The sequence below is a fragment of the Pelodiscus sinensis genome, chromosome 7, assembly GCF_052426305.1.
Source record: "Pelodiscus sinensis isolate ZL-2025 chromosome 7, ASM5242630v1, whole genome shotgun sequence".
In the NCBI taxonomy this organism is placed as follows: domain Eukaryota; kingdom Metazoa; phylum Chordata; order Testudines; family Trionychidae; genus Pelodiscus; species Pelodiscus sinensis.
This window is the reverse complement of record NC_143058.1, coordinates 1,310,783-1,325,482: the sequence shown is the minus strand read 5'-3', so window position 1 is coordinate 1,325,482 and position 14,700 is coordinate 1,310,783. Positions and strand designations below refer to the sequence as shown.

The 14,700-nt window shown below is 72.0% G+C and overlaps 1 protein-coding gene across 1 annotated transcript in view; it reads left to right on the top strand.

Moving 5' to 3' along the window:
- The window catches only part of SPEG (striated muscle enriched protein kinase), a 132,940-nt gene that overhangs the window by 37,476 nt on the left and 80,764 nt on the right, over positions 1-14,700 (top strand). The window contains exons 3-8 of the mRNA XM_089779589.1: positions 3,344-3,527; positions 5,348-6,786; positions 9,087-9,230; positions 11,934-12,116; positions 13,989-14,188; positions 14,581-14,669. Of these exons, the coding sequence (XP_089635715.1) occupies positions 3,344-3,527; positions 5,348-6,786; positions 9,087-9,230; positions 11,934-12,116; positions 13,989-14,188; positions 14,581-14,669 (2,239 nt within the window). The remainder of the gene's footprint in view (positions 1-3,343; positions 3,528-5,347; positions 6,787-9,086; positions 9,231-11,933; positions 12,117-13,988; positions 14,189-14,580; positions 14,670-14,700) is intronic.

Genomic DNA, 14,700 nt, shown 5'->3' with positions numbered 1-14,700 from the left:
CCTTGCTGTGAGTCGGGAGAGCAGGTGCCTGACCGGTCCGTACCTTGCTGTGGGTCGGGGAGCAGCAGGTGCCTGGCCGGTCCGTACCTTGCTGTGGGTCGGGAGAGCAGGTGCCTGGCCGGTCCGTACCTTGCTGTGGGTCGGGGAGCAGCAGGTGCCTGGCCGGTCCGTACCTTGCTGTGAGTCGGGAGAGCAGGTGCCTGACCGGTCCGTACCTTGCTGTGAGTCGGGAGAGCAGGTGCCTGGCCGGTCCGTACCTTGCTGTGGGTCGGGGAGCAGCAGGTGCCTGGCCGGTCCGTACCTTGCTGTGGGTCGGGAGAGCAGGTGCCTGGCCGGTCCGTACCTTGCTGTGGGTCGGGGAGCAGCAGGTGCCTGGCCGGTCCGTACCTTGCTGTGGGTCGGGAGAGCAGGTGCCTGGCCGGTCCGTACCTTGCTGTGGGTTGGGAGAGCAGGTGCCTGGCCGGTCCGTACCTTGCTGTGGGTTGGGAGAGCAGGTGTCTGGCCGGTCCGTACCTTGCTGTGGGTCGGGAGAGCAGGTGCCTGACCGGTCCGTACCTTGCTGTGGGTCGGGGCAGCAGGTGCCTGGCCGGTCCGTACCTTGCTGTGGGTCGGGGAGCAGCAGGTGCCTGGCCGGTCCGTACCTTGCTGTGGGTCGGGAGAGCAGGTGCCTGGCCGGTCCGTACCTTGCTGTGGGTCGGGAGAGCAGGTGCCTGGCCGGTCCGTACCTTGCTGTGGGTCGGGGAGCAGCAGGTGCCTGGCCGGTCCGTACCTTGCTGTGGGTCGGGGCAGCAGGTGCCTGGCCGGTCCGTACCTTGCTGTGGGTCGGGGCAGCAGGTGCCTGGCCGGTCCGTACCTTGCTGTGGGTCGGGGAGCAGCAGGTGCCTGGCTGGTCCGTACCTTGCTGTGAGTCGGGAGAGCAGGTGCCTGGCCGGTCCGTACCTTGCTGTGGGTCGGGAGAGCAGGTGCCTGGCCGGTCCGTACCTTGCTGTGAGTCGGGAGAGCAGGTGCCTGGCCGGTCCGTACCTTGCTGTGGGTCGGGGCAGCAGGTGCCCAGCCGGTCCGTACCTTGCTGTGGGTCGGGGCAGCAGGTGCCTGGCCGGTCCGTACCTTGCTGTGGGTCAGGGAGCAGGTGCCCAGCCGGTCTGTACCTTGCTGTGGGTCGGGGAGCAGCAGGTGCCTGACCGGTCCGTACCTTGCTGTGGGTCAGGGAGCAGGTGCCCAGCCGGTCTGTACCTTGCTGTGGGTCGGGGCAGCAGGTGCCTGACCGGTCCGTACCTTGCTGTGGGTCAGGGAGCAGGTGCCCAGCCGGTCTGTACCTTGCTGTGGGTCGGGGCAGCAGGTGCCTGGCCAGTCCGTACCTTGCTGTGGGTAGGGGCAGCAGGTGCCCAGCCGGTCCGTACCTTGCTGTGGGTCGGGGCAGCAGGTGTCTGGCCGGTCCGTACCTTGCTGTGGGTCGGGGCAGCAGGTGCCTGGCCAGTCCCTACATTGCTGTGGGTAGGGGCAGCAGGTGCCTGGCCGGTCCGTACCTTGCTGTGGGTCGGGGCAGCAGGTGCCCGGCCGGTCCCTACATTGCTGTGGGCTGGGGAGCAGCAGGTGCCTGACCGGTCATAGAATCATAGAATCATAGAATAATAGGACTGGAAGGGACCTCGAGAGGTCATCGAGTCCAGCCCCCCGCCCTCAAGGCAGGACCAAGCTCCGTCTACACCATCCCTGACAGATGTCTATCTAACCTGTTCTTAAATATCTCCAGAGAGGGAGATTCCACCACCTCCCTTGGCAATTTATTCCAATATTTGACCACCCTGACAGTTAGGAATTTTTTCCTAATGTCCAATCTAAACCTCCCCTGCTGCACTTTAAGCCCATTACTCCTTGTCCTGTCCTCAGAAACCAAGAGGAACAAATTTTCTCCTTCCTCCTTGTGACACCCTTTTAGATATTTGAAAACCGCTATCATGTCCCCCCTTAATCTTCTTTTTTCCAAACTAAACAAGCCCAGTTCATGAAGCCTGGCTTAATAGGTCATGTTCTCTAAACCTTTAATCATTCTTGTCGCTCTTCTCTGTACCCTTTCCAATTTCTCCACATCTTTCTTGAAATGTGGCGCCCAGAACTGGACACAGTACTCCAGCTGAGGCCTAACTAGTGCAGAGTAGAGCGGCAGAATGACTTCACGAGTTTTGCTTACAACACACCTGTTGATACAACCTAGAATCATATTTGCTTTTTTTGCAACAGCATCACGCTGTTGACTCATATTCAACTTGTGGTCCACTCTGACCCCTAGATCCCTTTCCGCCATGCTCCTTCCTAGACAGTCGCTTCCCATCTTGTATGTATGGAACTGATTGTTCCTTCCTAAGTGGAGCACTTTGCATTTCTCTTTATTAAACCTCATCCTGTTTACCTCTGACCATTTCTCTAACTTGCTAAGGTCATTTTGAATTATGTCCCTATCCTCCAAAGAAGTCGCAACCCCACCCATACCTTGCTGTGGGCCAGGGCAGCAAGTGCCCGTCCGGTCCGTACCTTGCTGTGGGTCGGGGCAGCAGGTGCCTGGCCGGTCCGTACCTTGCTGTGGGTTGGGGCAGCAGGTGCCCGGCCGGTCCCTACATTGCTGTGGGCCAGGGCAGCAAGTGCCCAGCCGGTCCCTACATTGCTGTGGGCTGGGGAGCAGCAGTTGCCCGTCCGGTCCGTACATTGCTGTGGGCCAAGGCAGCAGGTGCCCGGCTGGTCCGTACCTTGCTGTGGGTTGGGGAGCAGGTGCCCGTCCGGTCCGTACCTTGCTGTGGGTCGAGGCAGCAGGTGCCCATCCGGTCCGTACCTTGCTGTGGGTCTGGGCAGCAAGTGCCCAGCCGGTCCCTACCTTGCTGTGGGTCGGGGCAGCAGGTGCCTGGCCGGTCCGTACCTTGCTGTGGGTTGGGGCAGCAGGTGCCCGGCCGGTCCCTACATTGCTGTGGGCCAGGGCAGCAGGTGCCCAGCCGGTCCCTACATTGCTGTGGGCTGGGGAGCAGCAGGTGCCCGTCCGGTCCGTACCTTGCTGTGGGCTGGGGAGCAGCAGGTGCCCGTCCGGTCCGTACATTGCTGTGGGTCGGGGCAGCGGGTGCCTGGCCGGTCCGTACCTTGCTGTGGGTCGGGGCAGCGGGTGCCTGGCCGGTCCGTACCTTGCTGTGGGCTGGGGAGCAGCAGGTGCCCAGCCGGTCCGTACCTTGCTGTGGGTCTGGGCAGCAAGTGCCCAGCCGGTCCCTACATTGCTGCGGGCCTGGTCCGGGCAGGTGGGGGCCTCGCGCCTTCTCTCCAGACGCTGCCCCTCGGTTCACCCCGTCTCTGCTCTGCACAGGGGAGTCGGACACGCTGGTGGACGCCTCCGGGAGCCCGTCGGCGCTGGGCCTGTCGCAGGCGGAGGAGCACTCCAGCTGGTCGGGCAGCCAGCAGACCGTGGTGGAGAAGGAGCCGGAGCCCGGCCTCCCCGTGAGGGGGCCCTACCTGCGCCCCAGTGGCTGGCAGCCGCAGGGGACCCCAAGGCAAGCACACGCGCAGGCCCCCCGCGGCGCCGAGGTCAGGCACCTGGGGGTGGAGCCGCTGCTCCGGGCCTCGCGTGCTAAGCTGGTGGGCACGCGCCGGGGGTCGGAGGATAGCCTCTCGCTGGCCAGCGACCCCTACGGCAGCGCCTTCAGTCTGTACCGAGGACGGGCGCTCTCGCTCCACGTGTAAGTAGCTGGGACAGGCTGCCGAGGGGCATCACGCCGGGGCCATCTCCCCCCGCAGCCATCTCAGCCCCGCCTTGGCTCGCTCCTTGCCTCCCTCACCCCGCGGTGGGCGGGCCTCTGAGCACGGCGCTGGCGCCTGTGTGGGCCGGCTCTGGGGTGGAGCCGGGGACAGCCCTCTTGCCTGGGCTGGTGCTGACTGAGCCCTGCCCCCTCCCGCCTCTGCGCACCACACCCCTGCGCACCGCTGCAGCCCTGCCCAGCTGCTGGGACTCGTCTGGCCCGGGGGCACCATCTCCCCAGCTGGCTGCTGTGCTCAGAGGCTCCGTCCCGCCCGCTCCTCCATCTCACCCCCTTGTGTTCCAGCTGCTGCACCAGCCCCTCATCGTCATCCGTGCAACTCCCACCCCCGCCCAGCCCTCCTCGGCCACCCCGCCCAGGGCCCGGGACAGCTCCCCGAGCCCACGTGCAACACCTGGAGGGGGGGTGCGTGCATGTCCCCATGCTGTGTGCGTCCGTGCGCATGCCCGTGCTATTTGTGTGAGCCCACTTGTGCGTGTGCATGCATTTGCCCACGTGTGTGCCAGTGCCCGTGTGTGTCCGTGCGTGAGCCCATGCTGTGTGTGTGCTCTCACGTGTGTGTCCGTGTATGTGCACGTGCTGCGTGCTTGTGCCCGTGCGGTGTTTGTGTGCCCATGTGTATGTCTGTGCGTGTGCCCGTGCTGTGTATGAGAGCCCACGTGTGTGCCCATGCTGCGTGTCCATGTGTATGTCTGTGCGTGTGCCCGTGCTGTGTATGAGAGCCCACGTGTGTGCCCATGCTGCGTGTCCATGTGTATGTCTGTGCGTGTGCCCGTGCTGTGTGCGTGTGCCCACGTGTGTGCCCATGCTGCGTGTCCATGTGTTGTCTGTGCGTGTGCCCGTGCTGTGTATGAGAGCCCACGTGTGTGCCCATGCTGCGTGTCCATGTGTATGTCTGTGCGTGTGCCCATGCTGTGTATGAGAGCCCACGTGTGTGCCCATGCTGCGTGTCCATGTGTATGTCTGTGCGTGTGCCCGTGCTGTGTGCGCATGCCCACGTGTGAGCGTGTGCACATGCCCGGGTGTGACGCGTGGCTGGGTGAGTTCCCTGACCGCTGGAGCACTGGAGGGTGAACCCCCTGCCCTGGAACAGCACAGCTGCATTAGACCGGCTGAGTCTGCTCCCGGGCGGCTGCCCTGGCCATGGGGGCTGCTGGCCAGCGGGCCCCAGGTCGTGGTCTCCTGCCGCCCCACGTCCAGGACGCGCCAGCCCTTGGGCTCCCAGACCCGCTATGCTGCCGGGGAGCCGGGGGGGGCAGACCCCAGCGTCCCTGGACACGCCACTCGTGGTGGGAGCCAGTGCTTGGCTGGCTGAGCACGGCCGGGGAGTTCGTCCCTTTGGCGCCCGCCGGGGCCCAGAGAAGGGAAATGCCCCATTAGCTCCGCCAGCGCCTCTCCCAGGCAGCGCTGGCCCCCGGGACATTCCCAGCTACCTCCCCTCCCGCCCCCTCCCCGTTCTGCCCCTGCCAGCCCTGCTGCCCTCTGCCCGGGGCAGGGCCACTGGCCAGGCTGTAGGCGAGCCTGGCTCTGACCCCCCTTCTCCCTTCTGCCTGCAGCAGCATCCCCCAGGGCGGGTACCGGAGAGCCGACCCCGCCGGCAGCCCCTCGGAGCTCTCTGCGAAGCCTGGCGCAGACCCCCACCGGCCTGCCGCCCAGCCCCTGCCCTCCAAGCCGCTTGTCCTGCGCCCGCCGTCTCCCCGGGCGGCACAGTGCCCAGCGCAGCCGCCCAGCCGAGGCCCCTCCTCCACGCCCCTGACGCCCCGCAAGAAGGCCCTCATGCCGGCGGAGTACCAGGACACGGTGCCCGAGGAGTTCGAGGAGAAGGTGCGGAGGCCCAAGTCGGCGGGGTACTCGCAGGCCAGCACGCTGGAGTCCCGGCCCCAGACCCCGCTGAGCGAGAGCTCGGGCCGCGTCTCGGTGCTGCGCCACTCGCCCCGCCTGGTGCGCGCCGGCTCCAAGGTCTCCGAGAAGCTGAGGTACTTCGAGGAGCGCCGCAGGAGCCTGGAGCAGAGCCACAGCCCCCTGCCCGTGCAGGCCTGGCTGCCGCTGCGCAAGACCCGCTCCGTGGAGCAGCCAGAGCTGGGCGGCCCCGGGGAGGAGCTGCGGGACGGGGTGCAGTCCGAGCTGGGCGGCCCCACGTGCCGGCGCCAGGCCTTCCGCCACAAGGCCGCCTCACTGGACGAGCGGAGCCGCCTCGCCAGCCGCCTCGGCGACATCGAGCACAGGTTCTCCCAGGAGCTGAGCCGCATCAAGAGGACGGTCTCCCAGCAGCAGCTGGTGCGGTCGCAGGAGCTGGAGAAGGCTGGCCCCCCGCGCACCCCCTCGCCCCACGGCCCCAGGGAGCGCCCAGAGGCCCCGCCAGGACCGGCCGCCCCCAGAGGCCAGTGGCTCAAGGCCCCACGGGCCGTGGAGAACGCTCACGGCGTCCAGCAGCTGGCCCTGGCCAGCGTGGGGCTGGGGCTGGGGCGGGGCGGCGACGGGGCGGAGCGGGGGGCCGGGCGGAAGCCGCTGCGTCGGAGCTGCGCTGTGGCCGGCCAGCCCAGCCCGTACGCCGGAGCCAGCAGCGTGGAGCCAGAAGGTGGAGCCGAGGGGAAGAGGAAGGCACAGCACTGCCCCTTGTCCCAGGCCACGCCGCTGGGGCAGGCGGGCCCGCCAGAGGCTGGGGCCCCCGAAGGCGCCGCATGCCTGGAAGGGGGCCCCAGGGTTGGGGCAAGAGCCAGTCGCGGCGGCAGGGCTCCTGGGGCCGGGAGCGAAGGCCTAGCCACGAGACCAGCGGGCCACAGGAAGCGGGACGGAGGCCACGACACGCGGTTCTTGCCCTGGGTCAAGCCCGGCCCGGAGGGCAGCAGGGCAGGGCCACGTGGCCCGGGCGGGGACACGGAGCCCAGGCAGCGGGAGGACGGCGAGAAGCACGAGGCCCGGCTGCCTCAGGAAGGGAGAAGAGCTCGCAGCAAGGGGAAAGGCCGCCGGACCCGGCCCACCTCGCCAGAGCTAGGTAGGGGCAGCCCCCCTCTCCCCAGTGGTACCCGCCCGCCCCTCAGCTTCATGCAGCCAGAGCCCCCCAAGGCTGAGCAGACTGGGGCCAGAGCGGGTGGCGCAGACGCCGGGGAGATGGGCACCTGAGGGGCGTCCCCTGCCTGCTCCAGCTCGGAGGCCCCCAGGGCGGACAAACGGAGACCCCTGGCAGTGCCCGGTCCCGCCACGCTGAGCTCCCGGCCACTCTCTGAACAGGGCCCGAGCCCTGGCACCCCATGCCCTGGGCAAGGACGAACCCAGCCGGCGTGCCCAGCATGGCCCTGCGGCCTCCCAGCCGCGGCTCCTCTCCCCCAGGGCTGGCACCGAGCTGTGAGCCCGGCAGCATCCCTGATCCCGCGGGTGCTGCCGGCTGAGACGCCCGGCTCCCCGGGGCCTGGCCCCCCAGGCTGGCCCGTGCTGCTGCAGGCTGCTCGCCCTCCCGCACAGCAAAGGCCCCCACCTGCTGCACCCCGAGGGGCCTCGCCCCCCCAGCCGGCGGTGCACTGGGAGCGGGAGGCGACGGTGCGGCTGGGGCGGGAGGCGACGGGGCAGCCTGCAGCAGCACAAGGGGAAGCAGGCCAGCGAGCCGGGGGGGCACCGGGGCAGCGCATTGGGTCCCCCAAGGACCGACCCCCCCCAGCACAGCCAACTACAGCTGGATTCACTGAGTTGCAGGGAGCTGCCCCACCACCAGGGGGCGCGCTCCCTGCTGCAGCACTCTATGGCTCTTCCCTGCTGTAGGGACCCAGCTGAGGCCCCTCTCCCTGCCCTGCTCTATGGCTCCCTAAGGCCAGGCCCCCTTGCAGGGAGCGCCCTCTGGCGGCTGGCTCAGGAGCTGCCTGCCCATAAAACTGACGGGGAAGGAGGGGGCGTGTCTCCCTGGCAGTCTGGCTGGGTGCATGGGGCACCTGTGCCCATCCCGTCCTATCCTGCAGGGGAGACCTGCTAGCCAGCCTGTGTGCCCGGCACCCCCTGCAGCGGGGCACCCCGAACCCCAGCCTGTGTGCCTGGCACCCCCTGCAGCGGGGCACCCCGAACCCCAGCCTGTGTGCCTGGCACCCCCTGCAGCAGGGCACCCCGAACCCCAGCCTGTGTGCCTGGCACCCCCTGCAGCGGGGCACCCCGAACCCCAGCCTGTGTGCCCGGCACCCCCTGCAGCGGGGCACCCCGAACCCCAGCCTGTGTGCCCGGCACCCCCTGCAGCGGGGCACCCCGAACCCCAGCCTGTGTGCCTGGCACCCCCTGCAGCGGGGCACCCCGAACCCCAGCCTGTGTGCCTGGCACCCCCTGCACCTCTGGAGCGGGGCACCCCGAACCCCAGCCTGTGTGCCCGGCACCCCCTGCAGCGGGGCACCCCGAACCCCAGCCTGTGTGCCCGGCACCCCCTGCAGCGGGGCACCCCGAACCCCAGCCTGTGTGCCTGGCACCCCCTGCAGCGGGGCACCCCGAACCCCAGCCTGTGTGCCCGGCACCCCCTGCAGCGGGGCACCCCGAACCCCAGCCTGTGTGCCTGGCACCCCCTGCAGCGGGGCACCCCGAACCCCAGCCTGTGTGCCCGGCACCCCCTGCAGCGGGGCACCCCGAACCCCAGCCTGTGTGCCCGGCACCCCCTGCAGCGGGGCACCCCGAACCCCAGCCTGTGTGCCTGGCACCCCCTGCACCTCTGGAGCGGGGCACCCCGAACCCCAGCCTGTGTGCCCGGCACCCCCTGCAGCGGGGCACCCCGAACCCCAGCCTGTGTGCCCGGCACCCCCTGCAGCGGGGCACCCCGAACCCCAGCCTGTGTGCCTGGCACCCCCTGCAGCGGGGCACCCCGAACCCCAGCCTGTGTGCCTGGCACCCCCTGCAGCGGGGCACCCCGAACCCCAGCCTGTGTGCCCGGCACCCCCTGCAGCGGGGCACCCCGAACCCCAGCCTGTGTGCCTGGCACCCCCTGCAGCGGGGCACCCCGAACCCCAGCCTGTGTGCCTGGCACCCCCTGCAGCGGGGCACCCCGAACCCCAGCCTGTGTGCCTGGCTTCCTATGCACCCTCCAAAGTCTAGACTGGGTCCCAGCTCCTTGGCTGGAGCAGCTCATGCTTGGCCAAGGCTGGCTCTGTACCATGGGCACAGGGCCTGTGCGCTCTGGGGGTGCAGGCTGCATGTGGGGAGAGCTGGGCACCGTGGGAGCGTAGCTCGGAGCGAGGTGCCTCGGCCCCGGGGGGCCCAGCTGCCTGTCCTCTGGTCTCTGGAGGCTCCGTGCCCGTCCCGCTGTGCCACGGGCTGCTCTGTCCTGCTCAGAGTCCTCAGACGAGTCGTACGTGTCTGCTGGCGAGGACCCCTTGGAGGCCCCCCTCTTCGAGATCCCCCTCCAGGACTGCGCCGTGAGAGCGGGGGAGGAGGTGCTGCTGAAGTGCGTTGTCACCGCCAACCCCCGGCCCGAAGGTGAGCTGCGGCTGTGGCAGGGCGGGGAGGGCCGGCGGGGGCCGGGCAGGGCGGGTGGGCTGCGAGACTCAGCAGGGCGAGGGACCGGGGGCTCAGCCCGTCTCGCCAGAGGCCATGGGGGGTGTCACCTCCAGGCCAGGATCCCGCAGGGGGTGGCCCTGTCCCCATCCCACCCCGGCTGGCCACAGGGCTGGGGGTGCGCTCAGGCCGGGCTCAGGGCCCGGGGCGCTCAGGGCTGGGGGTGCGCTCAGGGCTGGGGGTGCGCTCAGGCCGGGCTCAGGGCCCGGGGCGCTCAGGGCTGGGGGTGCGCTCAGGCCGGGCTCAGGGCTGGGGGTGCGCTCAGGGCTGGGGGTGCGCTCAGGCCGGGCTCAGGGCCCGGGGCGCTCAGGGCTGGGGGTGCGCTCAGGCCGGGCTCAGGGCCCGGGGCGCTCAGGGCTGGGGGTGCGCTCAGGCCGGGCTCAGGGCCCGGGGCGCTCAGGGCTGGGGGTGCGCTCAGGCCGGGCTCAGGGCCCGAGGCGCTCAGGGCTGGGGGTGCGCTCAGGGCTGGGGGTGCGCTCAGGCCGGGCTCAGGGCTGGGGGTGCGCTCAGGGCTGGGGGTGCGCTCAGGCCGGGCTCAGGGCTGGGGGTGCGCTCAGGGCTGGGGGTGCGCTCAGGCCGGGCTCAGGGCTGGGGGTGCGCTCAGGCCGGGCTCAGGGCTGGGGGTGCGCTCAGGGCTGGGGGTGCGCTCAGGGCTGGGGGTGCGCTCAGGCCGGGCTCAGGGCTGGGGGTGCGCTCAGGCCGGGCTCAGGGCCCGGGGCGCTCAGGGCTGGGGGTGCGCTCAGGCCGGGCTCAGGGCCCGGGGCGCTCAGGGCTGGGGGTGCGCTCAGGCCGGGCTCAGGGCCCGGGGCGCTCAGGGCTGGGGGTGCGCTCAGGCCGGGCTCAGGGCCCGGGGCGCTCAGGGCTGGGGGTGCGCTCAGGCCGGGCTCAGGGCCCGGGGCGCTCAGGGCTGGGGGCGCGCTCAGGCCGGGCTCAGGGCCCGGGGCGCTCAGGGCTGGGGGCGCGCTCAGGCCGGGCTCAGGGCCCGGGGCGCTCAGGGCTGGGGGTGCGCTCAGGCCGGGCTCAGGGCTGGGGGTGCGCTCAGGGCTGGGGGTGCGTTCAGGGCTGGGGGTGCGTTCAGGGCTGGGGGTGCGCTCAGGCCGGGCTCAGGGCCTGGGGCGCTCAGGGCTGGGGGTGCGCTCAGGCCGGGCTCAGGGCCCGGGGCGCTCAGGGCTGGGGGTGCGCTCAGGCCGGGCTCAGGGCCCGGGGCGCTCAGGGCTGGGGGTGCGCTCAGGCCGGGCTCAGGGCTGGGGGTGCGCTCAGGGCTGGGGGTGCGCTCAGGCCGGGCTCAGGGCTGGGGGTGCGCTCAGGGCTGGGGGTGCGCTCAGGCCGGGCTCAGGGCTGGGGGTGCGCTCAGGGCCCGGGGCGCTCAGGGCTGGGGGTGCGCTCAGGGCCCGGGGCGCTCAGGGCTGGGGGTGCGCTCAGGCCGGGCTCAGGGCTGGGGGTGCGCTCAGGCCGGGCTCAGGGCTGGGGGTGCACTCAGGGCTGGGGGTGCGCTCAGGCCGGGCTCAGGGCTGGGGGTGCACTCAGGGCTGGGGGTGCGCTCAGGCCGGGCTCAGGGCTGGGGGTGCGCTCAGGGCCCGGGGAGCTCAGGGCTGGGGGTGCGCTCAGGCCGGGCTCAGGGCCCGGGGCGCTCAGGGCTGGGGGTGCGCTCAGGCCGGGCTCAGGGCCCGGGGCGCTCAGGGCTGGGGGTGCGCTCAGGCCGGGCTCAGGGCCCGGGGCGCTCAGGGCTGGGGGCGCGCTCAGGCCGGGCTCAGGGCCCGGGGCGCTCAGGGCTGGGGGCGCGCTCAGGCCGGGCTCAGGGCCCGGGGCGCTCAGGGCTGGGGGTGCGCTCAGGCCGGGCTCAGGGCTGGGGGTGCGCTCAGGGCTGGGGGTGCGTTCAGGGCTGGGGGTGCGTTCAGGGCTGGGGGTGCGCTCAGGCCGGGCTCAGGGCCCGGGGCGCTCAGGGCTGGGGGTGCGCTCAGGCCGGGCTCAGGGCCCGGGGCGCTCAGGGCTGGGGGTGCGCTCAGGCCGGGCTCAGGGCCCGGGGCGCTCAGGGCTGGGGGTGCGCTCAGGCCGGGCTCAGGGCTGGGGGTGCGCTCAGGGCTGGGGGTGCGCTCAGGCCGGGCTCAGGGCTGGGGGTGCGCTCAGGGCTGGGGGTGCGCTCAGGCCGGGCTCAGGGCTGGGGGTGCGCTCAGGGCCCGGGGCGCTCAGGGCTGGGGGTGCGCTCAGGGCCCGGGGCGCTCAGGGCTGGGGGTGCGCTCAGGCCGGGCTCAGGGCTGGGGGTGCGCTCAGGCCGGGCTCAGGGCTGGGGGTGCACTCAGGGCTGGGGGTGCGCTCAGGCCGGGCTCAGGGCTGGGGGTGCACTCAGGGCTGGGGGTGCGCTCAGGCCGGGCTCAGGGCTGGGGGTGCGCTCAGGGCCCGGGGAGCTCAGGGCTGGGGGTGCGCTCAGGCCGGGCTCAGGGCCCGGGGCGCTCAGGGCTGGGGGTGCGCTCAGGCCGTGCGGATGGGGGCGCGGGCCCACAGCCCCGGCAGGGGGAAGCCCTTGGCTGGCCCATTCGGGGGCTGGCTGGGGGCCGCTGGTGCCGGGCGCCCGGGGGAGCGGTGCCCGGGCTCTGGCCGCCGGTGACCGCCCTGTGCGCCCCGCAGTGGCCTGGCGGAAGGACGGGGTGCCGGTGCGGGGCAGCGCCTGGCGCCCCATCAAGGCGGAGGGGGAGCGGCACACGCTGCTGGTGCGGAGCGCCCGGGGCGCCGACGCCGGCCTCTACACGGCCACGGCAGCCAACGAGGTGGGGGAGGCGAGCTGCAGCGCCGTGCTGACCGTGCAGCCAGGTGAGCGGGGCGCGGGCCGGAGCGGCCCGGCGCGGGCAGGCTCCCAGCTCGGCTCCCTTACCCTACAAGGCTGTGTCTGGGCCAGGCGGCTGACGCGCGGCCGGAGCGCGGAGGGTCCCGCTGCCGCCCTGCCCCGCCGGGCCCCCCGCCGCCCCGCCCTCAGCCCCCCCGCAGGGAGCCCGGAGACCCCCGGCCTGGGCACCTGGCCAAGGGCACCTCGGCGAAACCTGCCCCTCCCTGCTCTGGCGCGCCCGGGCCGCCCCTCCCAGCCCAGCGGGGGCCCGGCTCCGGGGCGGGGCCGGCTGTGCCCATCCCCGCGGCCTCAGATCCAATGAGGCCACTCGGGGGGAGGGGGCAGCCCAACCCAGCCCGGCTCGCTGCGCGGATGGAACCGGCCGGGTCCTGGCCCCTGCCCGGGCGGGAGTCGCCCGCCGCCCTGGGTGAGTCGGAGCCGAGCCGGGCCGGAGCGGGGGGGGGGCGGTTACTGCAACTCCGAAGAGGCCTCCCGCTCCCCCTGGGAGCCCCGTCATTACCCCCAGGGGGGGCCCGCTCCCCCCCACGGGGCCCCCTGCTCCCCCCGGGTCCGGAGATCTCTGCTGTGGTGGCTCGAGCTGTTTCTTCCTGCTCGGAGAGGGGCGTCCGGCCCACAGAGCCCCTCCCCCTCCAGGCTGGGCACCCCTGGCTCGGGGGTCTGCAGCTGCCCCCCCTTTGCTACCTGCTGCTTCTGCAGCCCCTGTCTGGGGAGGCCTGGGGCAGGGCTGCCAGGTGCCACCCCGCCCAGCTTCCCAGGGGCCAGATGTGCGAGCTCCTCGCCCTGGTGTCGGGTCTGTGCTCCCTGCTGGCCCAGGCTGAGCCCACGGGGCCCCCTTGGCGTCCCGCTGGCCCTCTCTTGCCAGCCCAGCCGGGTCCCGGCAGGGTCGGGGGTCGGCCTGCCTCTGGGATGCCCGGGGCCTGAGCTCGGCCGACCAATGTCACCTCCAGGCTGGGGAGCGCGGGCACCAGGCTTCCTGGCTGCTGCCTCTGGCACCCGCCTGCGGCTCCGGCCCCAGCAGCCTGGGCTCGGGCAGGGCGCTGGAGGGCTCCCGTGTGGGTCAGCAGGGTCTCACCAACCCCCTCCACTGAGGGCGGGGGCTCGGGTGTGCTGTGTCTGCCCCGCCCATGCTTGTTCTGGCCTGGGCAAAGGCAGGGCAGGAGCCCCGGGGCACCCGCTGGGGGGCTGCAGATGGCAGAGCTGCCCCAGAACTGGGGTTCCCGTCTGCCATGTCTTGTCCTGGGACTGGCTGGGGGAGGGGGTCTGTCCTGCCCCATGGGCCCTCGCCTTGCTGCCGTCCCAGCCTGGGGTCTGCAATGGCTCCCGTAACCCGCTCTCTGCCTGCTCTCCTGAGCCAGCCCTCCCCAGGGAGAGCCCGGGGTCGCTGCTGCCCCCCCTGGGCCGGCCCTGGCTGGGGGAGGGGGTCTGTCCTGCCCCATGGGCCCTCGCCTTGCTGCCATCCCAGCCTGGGGTCTGCAATGGCTCCTGTAACCCGCTCTCTGCCTGCTCTCCTGAGCCAGCCCTCCCCAGGGAGAGCCCGGGGTCCCTGCTCCCCCCCCGGGCCGGCCCTGGCTGGGGGAGGGGGTCTGTCCTGCCCCATGGGCCCTCGCCTTGCTGCCATCCCAGCCTGGGGCCTGCAATGGCTCCTGTAACCTGCTCTCTGCCTGCTCTCCTGAGCCAGCCCTCCCCAGGGAGAGCCCGGGGTCCCTGCTCCCCCCTGGGCCGGCCCTGGCTGGGGGAGGGGGTCTGTCCTGCCCCATGGGCCCTCGCCTTGCTGCCATCCCAGCCTGGGGCCTGCAATGGCTCCCGTAACCCGCTCTCTGCCTGCTCTCCTGAGCCAGCCCTCCCCAGGGAGAGCCCGGGGTCCCTGCTGCCCCCCCTGGGCCTGGCCAGCCCCATCACGTCGGACGAGGAGTATCTGAGCCCCCCGGAGGAGTTCCCGGCACCTGGCACCCCCCAGCACCTGCTGCCGCACAAAGGGGAGCTCGGCGCCGCACACAGCCCCGTGGAGACCAGCTTCAAGGCTGCCCCCACCTTTGAGGTGAGGGCTCCCGTGGGCGCCGCAGGCTCCAGGGCTGGGTGGCTGGTGGGGGAGGATGCGGGACAGCGCCCCTGCCCTCCCCCGCCCCATCACTCCGCCCTGCCCCACCCTGTGTGCCTGCCCCTCCCCCAGCGCTGCAGCTCGGCTTCCCCCCACTGCCACCGGGGGGCAGACCCCCTGCCGCGGGAGCCAGGCCCCCCCTTGCTCTGCCCACGGTGCTTGGGGCCCCCCACGTCACCCCTAGGGTTGGGCTGGCCTCGCCCGCGGCCCTGCCACCCCGCCTGGCATCCGGGGTCTGCCAGGGGCCCACAAGCCCCCTCCCTGAACTCCCCTCCGGCCGTGCTGGGCCTGGAGTGCCTGCTGCCTGACCCCCGCCCTGTGCGCCGCCCTAGGAGGCTCTGAGTGACCAGCTGGCGCAGGAGGGGCAGGACGTGCACATGGGCGTCCGGGTCCGGGGCGAACCCAAACCCATCATCTACTGGTGAGTCGCCAGGGCCGGCGGGCGGGGGTCA